The 13847-nt window shown below is 46.8% G+C and overlaps 1 protein-coding gene and 1 long non-coding RNA gene across 3 annotated transcripts in view; one reads left to right on the plus strand and one right to left on the minus strand.

The window, feature by feature from the left end:
• LOC138225132 (uncharacterized) lies at nucleotides 1-4294 on the plus strand. The gene is made up of 3 exons (XR_011183704.1): nucleotides 1-207; nucleotides 1693-1886; nucleotides 4205-4294. It is a non-coding gene; the product is annotated as an uncharacterized lncRNA (long non-coding RNA).
• The window catches only part of LOC102693989 (leucine-rich repeat neuronal protein 1), a 24883-nt gene continuing 14200 nt past the window's right edge, over nucleotides 3165-13847 (minus strand). Inside the window, exons 2-3 of one of the 2 annotated variants that reach the window (XR_001477881.2) lie at nucleotides 4883-8940; nucleotides 3165-4320 (exon numbers count right to left, since the gene is read on the minus strand). Coding sequence is in view for 1 of the 2 variants with exons in the window: in XM_015341440.2 (XP_015196926.1) it covers nucleotides 6636-8867 (2232 nt within the window). In the remaining variant the exon portion in view is untranslated. Of the gene's footprint in view, nucleotides 8941-13847 lie in introns of both variants that reach the window. The other variant, XM_015341440.2, reaches the window with a different exon arrangement.

Below are 13847 nucleotides of genomic sequence, written 5' to 3' on the forward strand. Positions count from 1 at the left end.
AGTGGCGCGGCGCCGCTGTCAAGGGGACAGTACCTGCACAAAACAAACAGCTACGGGGTTTTATAAATATATGTTTATACCTCCCCCGGCTACATTTTCTGTAATCTACTAGGTGTTTAGATTTCGTGACTTTTGGGATTGAACCGTCCACGTGGCCCTTCCTGAATATCGTATTAGTAGTAACGAGTTGATTTTTTTTTAAAAAAGGTATTTTCTTCCAGAAGACAATTTCGTGTCAGTACAATGTCCTTTGTAGAATCCGTAGTCCGAGGATTTAGAAACCGATCCTTGTATTTACAGAAAGGAACTTTATCATTGCATACACTAAGGGGGTTATTTATAAAAACGCAATTATTTATACAGTAATTACAATCAAATAATCGTGTGCTTGGTAATTATAATGTGCATTTTGGAAAGCTCCTGTATTCAATTTTAATATCTCATAATCACAGAATATTTCACAACACCTTTAGATTAAACGGACAATATTTCTTCTTCTTACTCAGATTCTCAAGCCTACTAAACACGTTTACCACAGTCGATTATGATATTCATACATTTAATCCGGTTAAATTAGTGCTCTCTAAATGTAAGCATGAGCAGGATGATTTGTGTGTTTTTTGTCGGGCTGAAGGGGGGTCTTCGGTGCTTTTATTTGTTAGCTGTAGGTTTGTGACGCTGTTTTGGACGGACTTGCAGAGTTTTGTTTGCAGGCAGTTAAAGGTGCGTTTTAGATAAAGGATTTTGATATTTTATGGTACTGTTTAATAGAAAATTTGGAAAAAGAGCAAGTTATTTATAGTAAATGTATTAGTCATTCTGGGTAAATATCACATTCATAAATCAACAGGGTCTAATACTCCCCTTTTATGTACTTTTGAGGTGGAGTTGAAACTATTTAAATTCTATACCTTTTTGGAAAATGTGAAAGCAAAGAAAACATTTGATATATGTACAATTTGATCACATCATTTACTTCATTATCTTTTGCAGTTAATTGTTTTTTTCTGTTTGTTTTTTTCTGATCCTCTGGTATTTATATTTGTAAATTCTTTATACGTTTAATAAAAAAAATTAAAGAAACAACCAGGGAGACGCACAGGAACCCACCCTCCTGCAGAGCAACATCTAATGCAGGGACGTGCACAGCGGGGTGGCTACACGGGCTCAAGCCCTTGCCCCTTTGCCAAAAAAGTCCCAACAATTTCCTTTTTTTTCGCCTCTTAACGATTCTGCTTCTGTATTTATTTACGGATCTCCAGTTAGGGAAAAAAAAACGTTGGACCTAATTGATCTCACCCTAGCGCCAATGCCCGCCTCCTGTTCGTTGTAAAAAGCGGAGAAAAAAATCAGCGATAAGCAACGTACTGTAGGCTGCTCCACCTGTGGAGGTCGTGTTAAACGTTAAACGTGAATGGCGAGAAGAAAACGCTGATTTTTCAGAAGTACTGTACAAAAGTAACACGCCAAGGGTGTCGTATTGAGCACTGTGTGTTTAAGGAAGACTGTTTTCATTCACCTGTTCTAAGTTTGGAAACCGACGAACTCGCCACGTTATTGTCCGCATGGCTGCTTAGCTAGATTTGAGATGTCCTGAAGAAAATGTAGTTTGAGTACACAAGCCAGTCTTTTTGTATTTGATATAAACCTCTAACAGGCATATTCTTTGTTGTGTATATATATATGGTTCAGTCAGAAACGGGAGAGTATGCCTTCAGAAAACAGAAGAAGAAAAAGAGAAAGAATTTAGGGAGGCAGCTGAAGGGAGCACACCGCCTCACAACTGGGTCACAACTAGCGCCAGACGGACAGGTCCCTCGGCTGCATTCTGCGTCCTGTACGCCTCAATAACAGAGGAGTCTTGCCTCACAAGAATGACTACATCGGTAAATGCTGCACGACCTAAGTTTTGAAGAATATCAAAACTGCCTGTAGCCTATTTACAACAAATATACAGGTTATGAGAGCATTATCATTTTTGGATATCTCTGCCAAGTTTTTTTTTGGACACGACCAATAAATTATTCAATTGGAATTACATTTATAGCTTGATATGTCATTATAAAAATTGATGTTGATGTATAAAATAATGCTTAAACTTCTAGTAGTGTAGATTGAGCAATTTCAAGAGATATCCAGTACATGATAATAGAGAACAAGTAATAGGTTTATTCCACGCTGAAAAAAAGAAGAAAGAGAACACAACGTTTCGGCCGTGGAGCCTTCTTCAGGTGCCGAAACGTTGTGTTCTCTTTCTTCTTTTTTTCAGCATGGAATAAACCTATTACTTGTTCCTTTGCAGCCTACGTATGCTGACGCAGCTACCCACCTATAATAATAGAGATATAATGCTTTATAAGACAAGGAGATAATCTGTATCTATTTATTTAAGATGGCAGATGATACTTTCTAGCGGCCTCTTGAATATTTGTCTCACAGTAGACATTTCTTGGGGGATAAAAATCTTGGATTTAATGTGCTATCATGTGAACCCTTGCTCTCGAGATGGAAAGAGATTGCATTTGGTATTGCATGTAATTAGATGGTAAATCTTTTGTTTACTCTGTCCTCTTGTTAAGATGTCTTATATCAGGAAAATAAAGTATATGCTCTGTAGAGGGGGTGTTATATCTTGTCTGTAAATCAAACATAATTAGCAGTTATGGACAACCTTTTTTTTGTGAATATTATAATGCCTCTGAAGTCACATCCAAACTTCCTGTGAAATCATTTACCAGCTTCAACGGAAAGGCCGGGCAAGTTGTTCCCCACTCCCACAACCTTTTGTGTAAAGAAGTGCCTCCTGCTCTCAATGTAATATGCTCTTCCACGTATTTCCCACATTTGTCCTCTGGTTTGTGTTTGGCTGTTGATTTTGAAGAACTCCCCCAGACTGATTTCGTCTGTGCCCTATAGGAATACAGGCCCCAGGTTCTCTTGTAGTCTTCTCTGTCTAAAAAGGTTGAGCTAAAAGGCTCAACAGACATATCAGATCGTCGATATATAATGTCAACTTAAAAACTCCCATTGAACCCATTTATAAGGTTGTGCCTGCTGGAATTCTTTAATCCAGTGAAGGACCCCTGTTTGTGAGGACATTGTCTTAAGTGTTGTCCCTGCCAATATACGGTAGCACACAATATACGGGGAAAACACACTTTTTGAGATTTCGTCTTCTAATGTTTATTATCATCCTGACAAAAACTCAATTTCTGTTTACAAGTGACACTGTGCTTCATCTTCATCTGTTCATTATTTGCTCTGAAATACAGAACTGCACTGCACATTTGATTATTCACATACAAATATTACAGGAATGTGTTATTTTAGCTTTATCAAAAAATACAATAACATTTTACTTCACCGAGGCTAAAAACCACTGCCACTACTCCTTCATAAACACTACACTACATGTTATAACAACACTTACAATATTTTACAACCATTCGTGCAAAGGACATTACCTGCACTCAGCTGTTCATAGTAGTTCAGAACGCAACACACAGTCATTTCAGCCGAATGCTAAGAGCAGGTCTCCAGGTAGAGAGAAGTCAGGTGAAAACGATGGAATTAAGAATTGAGAGCTGACAAGGATGTTCTGCAGACGCAGTGGTCCTAGTATAACTCTGAAATTTATTTTTTTCCGGGATGTTTGTTGTTTGATCGTGTTGTGTATTGTTTGTGAAGGAGTTTTGATGGTAGTTTTTAGCCTCATTCGTATACAGCATTGCCAAAAATACCCTGCTATTGTTCGAACGATATGTGTATCACTGCCAACCTACTACGGTGCCTATTTAGATTACTTTAAAGTTGCATTGCCCCATCATTACCCAGCTGTAGCGAAGACATGACTAATAATCCCCATCAGCTCCTCCATGATATTCGAGGCTTATGAGAGCTTTCTCAATACTCAAACTTTATTACAGAAAAAAAAATCAGGAGAAAGTATTTCTGTTTCTTCATTTAGAAAATGCTTTTCTTGACACCTGAAGATGGACAAAACACATCTTGGTCTGTGATCCAAACTGTCCTCATCGTTACAGCGTGTTTAAAATGCACATACTGTATGGGCTCTAAAGTTTGACTGAGCTACGTCAGTAAAGAAACACAAACCAAAATATTTTTTTTTAAATAATTTCTAAATAGGCCTAAAGTGGTCAAAACCTGCTCATTCATTAACATCTCCTTCCACCACATCTTCAAGGTGCTGATCATCTACTGAACCTGCTGTAGCCGGTGTGTGTCCTGGGCTACGTGGCGAGAGCTCTGCAGCAGATGTTCTGTTCTCCCTGCATACAGTACTCCACAGCTGCTGCAGTGCTGGCAGAAGAAGTGACAGAAAGTGTCATTCCAATTTAGAAGGAGCAGGAAAAAGCTTAATAGAATGTGTGGTGAATTCCAATAATAAATATTAAGGATACCACTCCCTCACCCCCTGGAAAAATAAAACAGGCATAATTCCCCCTGGATCTTGATTCTTAATGTTCTTTTTTATTTTGGGATGTGTTCAATGCCTTAGGTTATTATGATTCTACTAATCTTAATGCTAATAAATGGGGCAATGAGCATGGGATTTGAAAAATTAGTTCATGAATCTTCAAAAAGAATAACCTGGGGAAGGTGATGTAACGTCAGAACACAATATACACATAAATATGAGAACAGTTCGTCCAATGAACAAAACAATATAGGCTGCATGTATGTTTGGTTAGAAAAATAGGGGATGATGGGTATAGATGCAGATCGACTGATAGACATAAGACATATATGACTGAACAATCAAGATTCGGGAGAGGGTTGGACAGAAAGAGCGACACATGAAACAGCAGACTTTCGGATAGGGTTTCCGAAACGCCACAATAAAAAAAATTGTTTACTATACCACAAATAGTTTCTTTCTTCCCATGGGATCTGTAACTAGTGGTTGTAAGAAACCCAGTAATACAGAGTCTGGGAGTATCCCACCACTCACTGTGTCCCCTTTTGTGCACTTTCATTTTTGCTGCCTCCCATCTGTAATGACAAGTAAGTGGTATTCGGCTGATAAGGTAAACCACAGAAAATCAGAAATCATCAACATGAGCAGACAGCATTGTGTGGCGATTTGTATGTAGACATGTATCCGATAAAGTGACTCGGCAGGCGGACGCATAATCCAAGCTCCTGTTCTCATGTGCACATCAGTCTTCAGCTTTGGTATTGATGCGGTGTTCGGCTGAATGAGCGCCGTAGGTTTCTGCTCTTTCACAATCGTCCAGGAAGAGGGAGGGACCATTCAGCCTGAAAACGAGCAGAAGGTTCGCACGGCTGGCAGATAACGTTAGTGCTTCAGCAGCCCGTGGTCTCTGACGTGACTCCTAATGAAACTTCTGTCTGCTCCAGAACAACACTTTATCCTTCTCGTTCTGTTGCCGGGTGTTTTAGCTCAAGGTTAGAATGGGCACTAGGGTGGAGCCGAAGCCGAAAGCATTTAAAATCTCTTTTATGGCTGACGGTACCGGGAGAACATCGGCAAGTTCCCAGCCCTGTCTCACTTCAGGAGACTGATGGGCGAGGCAGTTGTGGCAGGAGAGCACGGTGTCAGGGACCAAGTTAAAGAAACAACATTCTGACAATTTGTTTAAAAATAAACCGCATCACGTGGGGTGTTGGTAGCTCTGACGTCTTCAGTGGAGGGTTTGACACGAGCCTCAGGGGATCATGTCTGCAAGTCTGCAAGCTGGGGAGTGAGGCTGTCACTGCAGCTCCAGTGCTGGAAGTTCGTTGTCCAGGGATTCCTGAACTCTGATAGTGGACCAGCCAGGCATGTTGGAACACAAAGTCTATTTACAAAAAATACTGTAAATGCAAGACATAGCCTCTGAGATATTCAGCTTTTTATTCTGTGCTTCATCAGTTATTATTATTATTATTATTATTATTATTATTATTATTATTATTATTATTACTACTTCTGCAGAGTTCCTTATGACAGAAGAAGTTCAGGTCTTAAGAAACACATCTTTGTGGGTTGTGAGGCTACTTTTAGCTCCTCGGCAAAACAAATCTCCATTTAGAAAAACCCCTCAAGAGGCATGATCACATTGCGCAGGGTAGAACTTGTCTCGGAGTAAACACAGCTACCAGTTCCTGCAGGCATCGAGGTGTAAGGTCTAGTTTGACATCAAGTGTGTCAGCGAGGCCGACCGGTCGGCTGTCGACTGTCCCCGGTCTTTCACCCTGCTGCGTTCTTCAAAATGCCTGTTGCTAACTCCTCAGTGCTACGACTACTGTTCTAAGTCTACTGCCTTATGATAAACAAATGCACACTGTGGAGATAATGTGTGTTTCACCAAGGGATTATTAAAACGTTTCTTGTGAGCATCTCCCCCTTCTCATATAAAAATAAAATCCCAGAGTGGGGAATCTGGGGGTTGTGTCGCACCCCCTGGGAAAAATAAATGAAAAAAATAGGCCATCCAGAGACTTTCACAAGTGCCGCGTCATTTTGGGAGGAAGAGCGTGGTGAGGTGGCAAACTAAGTTAAGTTAAACGTAATGTGTGATGGAAACCGCGCACAAACGTGTGCACACACGTCCACCGCCATGGTCACGCCAACACACGTCCGGCTTTCCCTCGCCCCTCGCTGCGCCCCGCTACCACAGGTAGGTCTTGGAGGTGTCTATCTGCGGGGCCTGTGCGTCCAGGGTGCACTCCTTCTCCTTCTCCGCCTCGCTCTCCCACAGGTTGATGAGGGGGGGGTACAGCTCGTTCAGGGGGATGGCGGTGGCGTGCTGCATGTACGTCTTCAGCGAGTGGTGGCAGGCCTTCTGCTTCATCCGGCGGCCCATGTAGAAGACCAGCAGGGCCATGATGCAGATGGCGAACATGGAGCCCATCACGGCGGCCAGGGCCACGCTGGAGGGCTGGGCCACCATCTCCACGGCGAAGGTGGCCTCCTTGGTGGTCACGTTGACGCAGGAGCGCTGGGTCTGGCGCTCGGTGGAGGAGGAGACGGTCAGGCAGACTTTGTACTCGGTGGAGGGCAGCAGGTGGGTGAGGTTGTACTCCTGGATGTCCACGGGCACCTTGGCCGTGTAGCTGACCTGCGGGTTGTCGATCTTCATGGTGGCGGTGGCCCACCGGGGCGGCGGGGCCTCGCGGCCGGAGGCCGTGACGGACGGGGCCAGCCGCCACGCCAGCACCACCGAGCGGGAGTGGACAACCTTGGCCAGGATCACCAGGCCCCCGGTGGCGTTCCCCGCCCCCGGCTCTCCGCCCTCGGCCGCCGCCCCCCCGCCCCCGGCCACGTGCAGGCTCACGCTGCGCGTGTCCGCCCCCTCAGAGTTCCACGCCACGCAGGTGTAGAGCCCCGCGTCCTCGGGTTCGACGCGAAGGATCTCCAGGGCGCCCTGTCCTTGCACCCTGTGCTTCCGGCTGCTGGAGGAGGGGGCGAGCGCGGCAGAGGCGGGGCCGGAGGTGACCTTGTCCCCCGCTGGGGTCACCCAGTAGAACTGGGGCGCCGGGTCAGCCATTGCCCAGCAGTTCAGAGTGAGGCGCTGTCCGGTGGTGGCGTTGAGCTGTGCTGGGAACGTGTGCAGGGAGATGAGGGGCAGGCAGGTGTTGCTGGCAAGGCTGAAGCCCGTCGTGACCACCTCCTGAAGCGGACGGCCGCTCAGCTGTGGTGGGGTGGCACAGAGGGTTATCTGGGTCTCCAGCAGGCGTAAGGTGGACTGGTTCCCCAGGATGGCGCCCCAGTTGGAGAGGCAATCGCAGCGCAAGGGGTTGCTGTGCAGGCTGATCTCGTCTAGGAGGGGGAAGGAGGCCAGGAGCTCGCGGGGCAGCAGGCTGAGGTCGTTGTTGCTGACCAGCAGCGTGCGCAGCCCGGCCACATCCAGGAACGCTCCCCGGTCGATGTAGGAGAGCCGGGGGTTGTTGCGGATCTCTAACTTGGCCATGTCGGGGAGGTGGGCGAAGGCCCCCCGCTCGATGGCCACCAGCTCATCCATGTTGTTCAGGCTGAGCTCCTCCAGGTGGGGGAAGTGACTGAAGTCCCCCTCCTGCACCCGGCTGATGGGGTTCTTGTTCAGGTCCAGGAACTTGAGGTTCGGCAAGCCCCGCAGGGCCTCCCTGGGGACGGCGGCGAGCTGGTTGTCAAAGAAGGAGAGGCTCTCCAGGTAGGACAGGCCTTCAAAAGTGTTGGCTGGCACATTCTTTAGCCCCATGCCAGCCAGCACCAGGCTGTGCAGCTTGGACAGGGGCTGGAAGTTCATGCCCTGCAGCCCCCGGATGGGGTTCTCCCCAATCATGAGGATCTCGAGGTTGGGGAGGAACTCAAACCAGCCACTGTCGATGGCTGCCAGCTTGTTGGAGTTGAGGTGCAGCCTCAGCAGGTTGCCCAGCCCGGCGAACGCCTTGGGGCCGATGGTGGAGATCTGGTTGTGGTTAATGTAGAGCTCCTCCAAGCTGACAAGGTCCTTCAGGCAAAAATCCGGCAGCTCCTTCACCTGGTTCTCCTCCAGGTAGAGAGTGATGAGCTGGGTCAGGTTGGACAGGCCGATGTCCTGCATCCGGGCAAAGTGGTTCTGGGACAGGTCCAGCTCGGTCAGGTTGATCAGGCTCTGAAGCTCTGTGGTCACCTTGGAGATGTTGTTGCTCTGCAGGAGCAACACCTGGGTGTCCCCCGAGATGTTCCAGGGGATGCTGCTCAGCTGCAGCTCGTTGCAGTCCACAGTCTTGGCCTGGTGGAACACGGACTGGGGGGTGTACCAGGGCCGGGTCTCGCAGATGCACTGCGGGGGGCAGTGGGGGCTGGCGGGGGAGGAGAGGCACAGAGAGAGCAGGAGGCAGGCTGCCACCAGCCGCAGACTGTCCTCAGGTCTTCCCATGGCAGCGGGCAGCGCCAGGACAGTCCTGTCTTCCTCAGATAGCACAGCAGCACGGATTTCTAGCACTCAGGGCCTGCCGGAGTAAGAAAAGTCATATTACTGTCTCGCGCTAACCTTGCTTCTTTCCTGTTAATACAAACTTGCAGCTCTACAGCCGCGCAATTAACTTTGAACTTTGTTCCTAGACATTCCTTTTCCCTGACTTTTTAAATTATCCCACCACTTTTAGCCTACGGAAATATTCATTGTCCCGTGTTCCTGCAGTTTCCCAAGTTAAATCATCAAAAGGATGATTCTGTTGGCCTTTTGGCATATAACTACAGGAGACACCTTACGTTTAACAGTGACTTTGGTACGTCTGATGGCAGCCAACAGTTCTAAAACCACAGTGCACTGAATACTGATTCTAAAGAGCGCAGCATGTGAATGATAAATTCTAAAGAACAACGCACACTGAGTACAGACTTGAAAGAGTACAAAACTGCCATTAATTTATTTTCTAATTGTATTAATTAAGTAATCAATCATTAAGTAAGGGCAGCACAGTGCCGCAGTGGTTTGCACTGCTGCCTCACAGCGCTGGCGCCCTGGATTCTCCCTGTGTTCACGTGTGTTTTCTCTGAGAGGACTTGTTTCCATCCAGAACCTAGAACCATGCTGGTACAGCAGGTTAACTGGCGGAAGCCCTGTTGCGCAGGTGTATGCCGTTCTGGACTGGCATCGCGTCTAGGGTGTACCCTGCCTTGTGCCCATTGCTTGATGGGATTGGCCCTAGTTCTCCTGCGACTCTGAATTGGATGAAGTAGTTTGAAAAAGGATGGATAGTCATGTATTCAATGTGTTTGTTTAAGTAAAGTTCACATCTCCCGAAGCTTTTCAAGAAAGACAACATCCATGGTGCCATTACACCCTGTCACCACTAGAGCTCAGTATTTTCATTCCATATCCATTAAAATAGAGTGATTCAGGTGGTCTCTTCATTACAATAAGCACACATCCATTTTCAACAACAGCGTAGTCTAATATGAGGGGCGCAGTGAGTTGGAGCTCAGGGTTGAAATCAGAGCAAGAACAAAGTGCCCGATTCTCACTAGGCTTGTCCCTTCAAGAATGCACCAAATTCCAATATCCACCAAAACAACAGATATACTGCAGTCCAGCACTGTAGCACTGAACTACTGAACACACTGCAGCCCAGCACCGTAGCACTGAACTACTGAACACACTTCAGCACCGAACTACTGAACACACTGCAGCCCAGCACTGTAGCACTGAACTACTGAACACACTGCAGCCCAGCACCCTGACACTGAGCTCCTGAACACACGGCAGCCCAGCACCCTGACACTGAGCTCCTGAACACACTGCAGCCCAGCACCCTGACACTGAACCCCTGAACACACTGCAGCCCAGCTCTCTGACACTGAAGCACTGATCAGACTGCAGCCCAGCACCCTAATACTCAGCCCCTGAACACACTGCAGCCCAGCACCCTGACACTGAGCTCCTGAACACACTGCAGCCCAGCACCCTGACACTGAGCCCCTGAACACACAGCAGCCCAGCACCCTGACACTGAACCCCTGAACACACTGCAGCCCAGCACCCTGACACTGAGCTCCTGAACACACTGCAGCCCAGCACCCTGACACTGAGCTCTTGAACACACTGCAGCCCAGCACCCTGACACTGAGCTCCTGAACACACTGCAGCCCAGCACCCTGACATTGAGATATTACTCTTCATTTCATTGTGCAAATTTATGCAGTCAAAGCTACAAGCATGTTTGCTCCAAATTACTGATCATGTTGTAAAGACTGTTCCTTCACGGAAAATGGTCAGTAATTGTGGAGCAGTCATGCAGGGAAATGTACTAGACTGTCAGAATTAAGTGCTGTAATTCTGAATGTATGGATTCAGAAGACAAGGTCCTGAAAGTTAAGTCCCCAAGTTGAGGAAGTGATTTAAAAACAGAGTACTGTATGGATGTACACATTGGATAATTTATGGTCAGAGGAATTATATTATAATCACTTGAGCACCTTTTTCCCTCAAAAATACTGTGTTTTTACCTACAATATGTCCATCCATTCTTCTTTACAGTGCTATCATCCTGACAACTGCTACATTGTTTACAATATGGTTTTGCAAATTTTATAAAAAGGAGGATTCTGGTCCACACCGTTTTAATCAACTGAGTGTCATAAATTAGTATCTAGTATCTTATGGCTTGTAGAAAAGTACTGTATAGCCTCATGAATATCTTTTAAATGAAATATTGTGAATTAAATTTAAATTTCAGACATTCTGAATTAGAGTATGAATAGATTATTATTCCTATAAATATCATTAATGGTATTGATTTTTAATATAATTATTAGCACCATTTTATCAGATAAAATAATAAGATTATTAACAATAGTAACTTCAGCATGATCATTATGATAATTTTATTTTTAATTTACTGCTTGCAATTTTATAACTATTTATTTGATGTAATACAGCTCATGATATATCATCTGAAGGTACTTGACAATGAACCAATAGAGACGAGTAGGAACAGATGTTGGAGCATTAAAGGTGTGAAGTCAACTGAAGTTCAAAGCTTTGTGATCTTTGTGACACGTTGCTCCACTCAGAGAAACAGAGCTGCAGGCAGAAGGTTCTCTTCCACAGCTTCCTGCTCCCTCTGAACCCAAGCAAACTAACAGCATATGTCAAAGTCTTAATTGTTTAAACACAATTGATCACAACCAGAGTTCAGGAATGACAGTAGCAGTTTCCAGCAATCCACACCACTGACCCTAGTGTCCCTAGTGCCTTTTAAAGATGTAAACTCGACCTCTTTGCCTGGTAAAAATTCCCATCACACCTAAAGTCTGAAACGCTGAGCAACAGACACAAAACCTCCAAGACACCCGGAGATTCACTCATTCCACAGGCCACATTCACCAGGTACGACACATTTCCTCATCGCAGTCCTGCAGGATGGCTTGATTCCAATAAGGCGAGTGAATCACCTCCAATAATGTGTAGTACACCTGAGCAGAGGCAGAGCCCCTTGCCACACAGAGTTTCGGAGACCAGCGTCTCACTTCATACCCTGGATACTGCAGTAGCCTCATCTCAGGAGCTCCTGGATCCCGGACCTTCTTTGAAGAGCCGTCAATAGCCCACCTGCCAACACAGGTTGGGGGATGGAACAGTACTGGAATTCCCCATGGTGGCAACAGAGTGGGAAAGTACTGCCAGATACGGCTCAACTGATCCGCTCAACAGGACCCCCGCGAGAACGTCCAGTTCTGCCTCTTCTGATCCTTTTTTTGTTCCCTGTATGTCGAGACGGCACACCAGTCACACCCATCATCGTTAGTGCTTCTCAGCACTGCAGGCCTGGGGTTAAGTCCCGGGGTGCTCTCTGCTCTCAGTTAGTTAGATCTCTTCTTGTTTTCCGTGGGCTTACACAGACAGTCCACAGACATGCCGGTGGTTTGCTGGGCTTTTGGGGAGACTGGCCCTGGTGTGTGTGTGTGTATGCCCATGGTGGTCTGGTGTCCTGTCCAGGGTGTACCCTGCCTTGCACTGACTCCCCTGCAACCATGAATTGAGGAAAAACTCACAGAGAGAACTTCTTATTATTATTACAAGTTCACACATTCCTGGAATAGCAAATACCAACAGACCAGGAGAGCACCTGGAATCAACTGAGTGGAAATGCAGAACAGCACAGAAAGACCAGCCATGAGGTCCTAGCCAGCAGCAGCCTCTTTGCAGCAGGTGAGAGGGATTTCCCCCAGGACAGACTGACCAGGCTGGACTTTCGAAGGTGCCTGCATTGAGAAGGCTATTGCAGTGAGATGGGAGTCTCTCTGGCTCTAAGACTCTGTGCTCCTTTTAACTGTATTCTAGAATTTGCACATTTAGGATTCTGAGATTAGCTGTATTAATTTCGCAAGAATCATATATGTGTTTCTGATCTTTATTATTATTTTGATCTTTGAAGGGGTGTTACCCCGGTGTCCTGGCCCAATTTCCCCCTGGGCCATTTACCAGTCATGGCCTCCTACTAACCCCCCTCTCTGAACTGGCTTCATCTCTGCTCTCCTCCCCACTGAGAGCTGGTGTGTGGGGAGAGGACTGGGGCACTTTGAGTGGAGAGTACAGAAAAGCACTAAATAAGTGTAAGGAATTCTTATCCTTATTCTTGGGCCTTTCCGGGGAATGAACAGCTCTCTAACCACAGCTCACACTCACCCACAGACACACACACATTCGCTCTATCCCAGCATGCCCCTGCCCTCTCTCTCTCTCAGTCCTTTCAGCGCCAGGCTGCCAGGGAGTGCGACAGTCCCGCCACGCTTGTCTGATTTAGTTAACGAGCGCGAGCAGAGACAGGCGCCCCCCAGGGGCCTTCAGTATACCAGGAAACGGGGCCACCTCGCCAGGCTGCCATGGCAACCACCGAGGAAAGACGGGACCGGCCCCCCGGGCTTGGGGGAAACGGACACGCCTGGGAGGCCTGGCTGGGCCCTTCCAGCTCCGGCCGAACTCGCCGCTCAGAAAGGGCCTCGCGTACACCTACCGCGTCCATGGCGCGGCACGGGCAACGTCTAAAAAAAAAAAAAAAAAAACTCCCGTTGTTAGAAAAGCATAAAAAAACAAAACAGATGCCGTTTGGGATTAGCGTGTCCTGCTGCTTTTAAGACAGCACAGTGAGTGGGAGATGGGCTAAATCAGTGGCAGGAGATCTGCCTGCGTGCTGATGGATGGAAATAACCCTGATGAGACAGAGCACTGCTGTGCGATGAAGGCAGTGGACAGCAGCCCTCTCGATTATCAGACTATTTATATCAGGAGCATCCAGGCCAGATGAGCATAGTACTGTCCTGGCTGCATGGCAGGTGTCTGCTCATTCTGCTCACATGGGACACGCGTCCACTCATGTCCACATCTCTGGGAAAACTCACATTCGGACACATT

The sequence above is a fragment of the Lepisosteus oculatus genome, chromosome 2 (genome assembly GCF_040954835.1).
Source record: "Lepisosteus oculatus isolate fLepOcu1 chromosome 2, fLepOcu1.hap2, whole genome shotgun sequence".
NCBI lineage: Eukaryota > Metazoa > Chordata > Actinopteri > Semionotiformes > Lepisosteidae > Lepisosteus > Lepisosteus oculatus.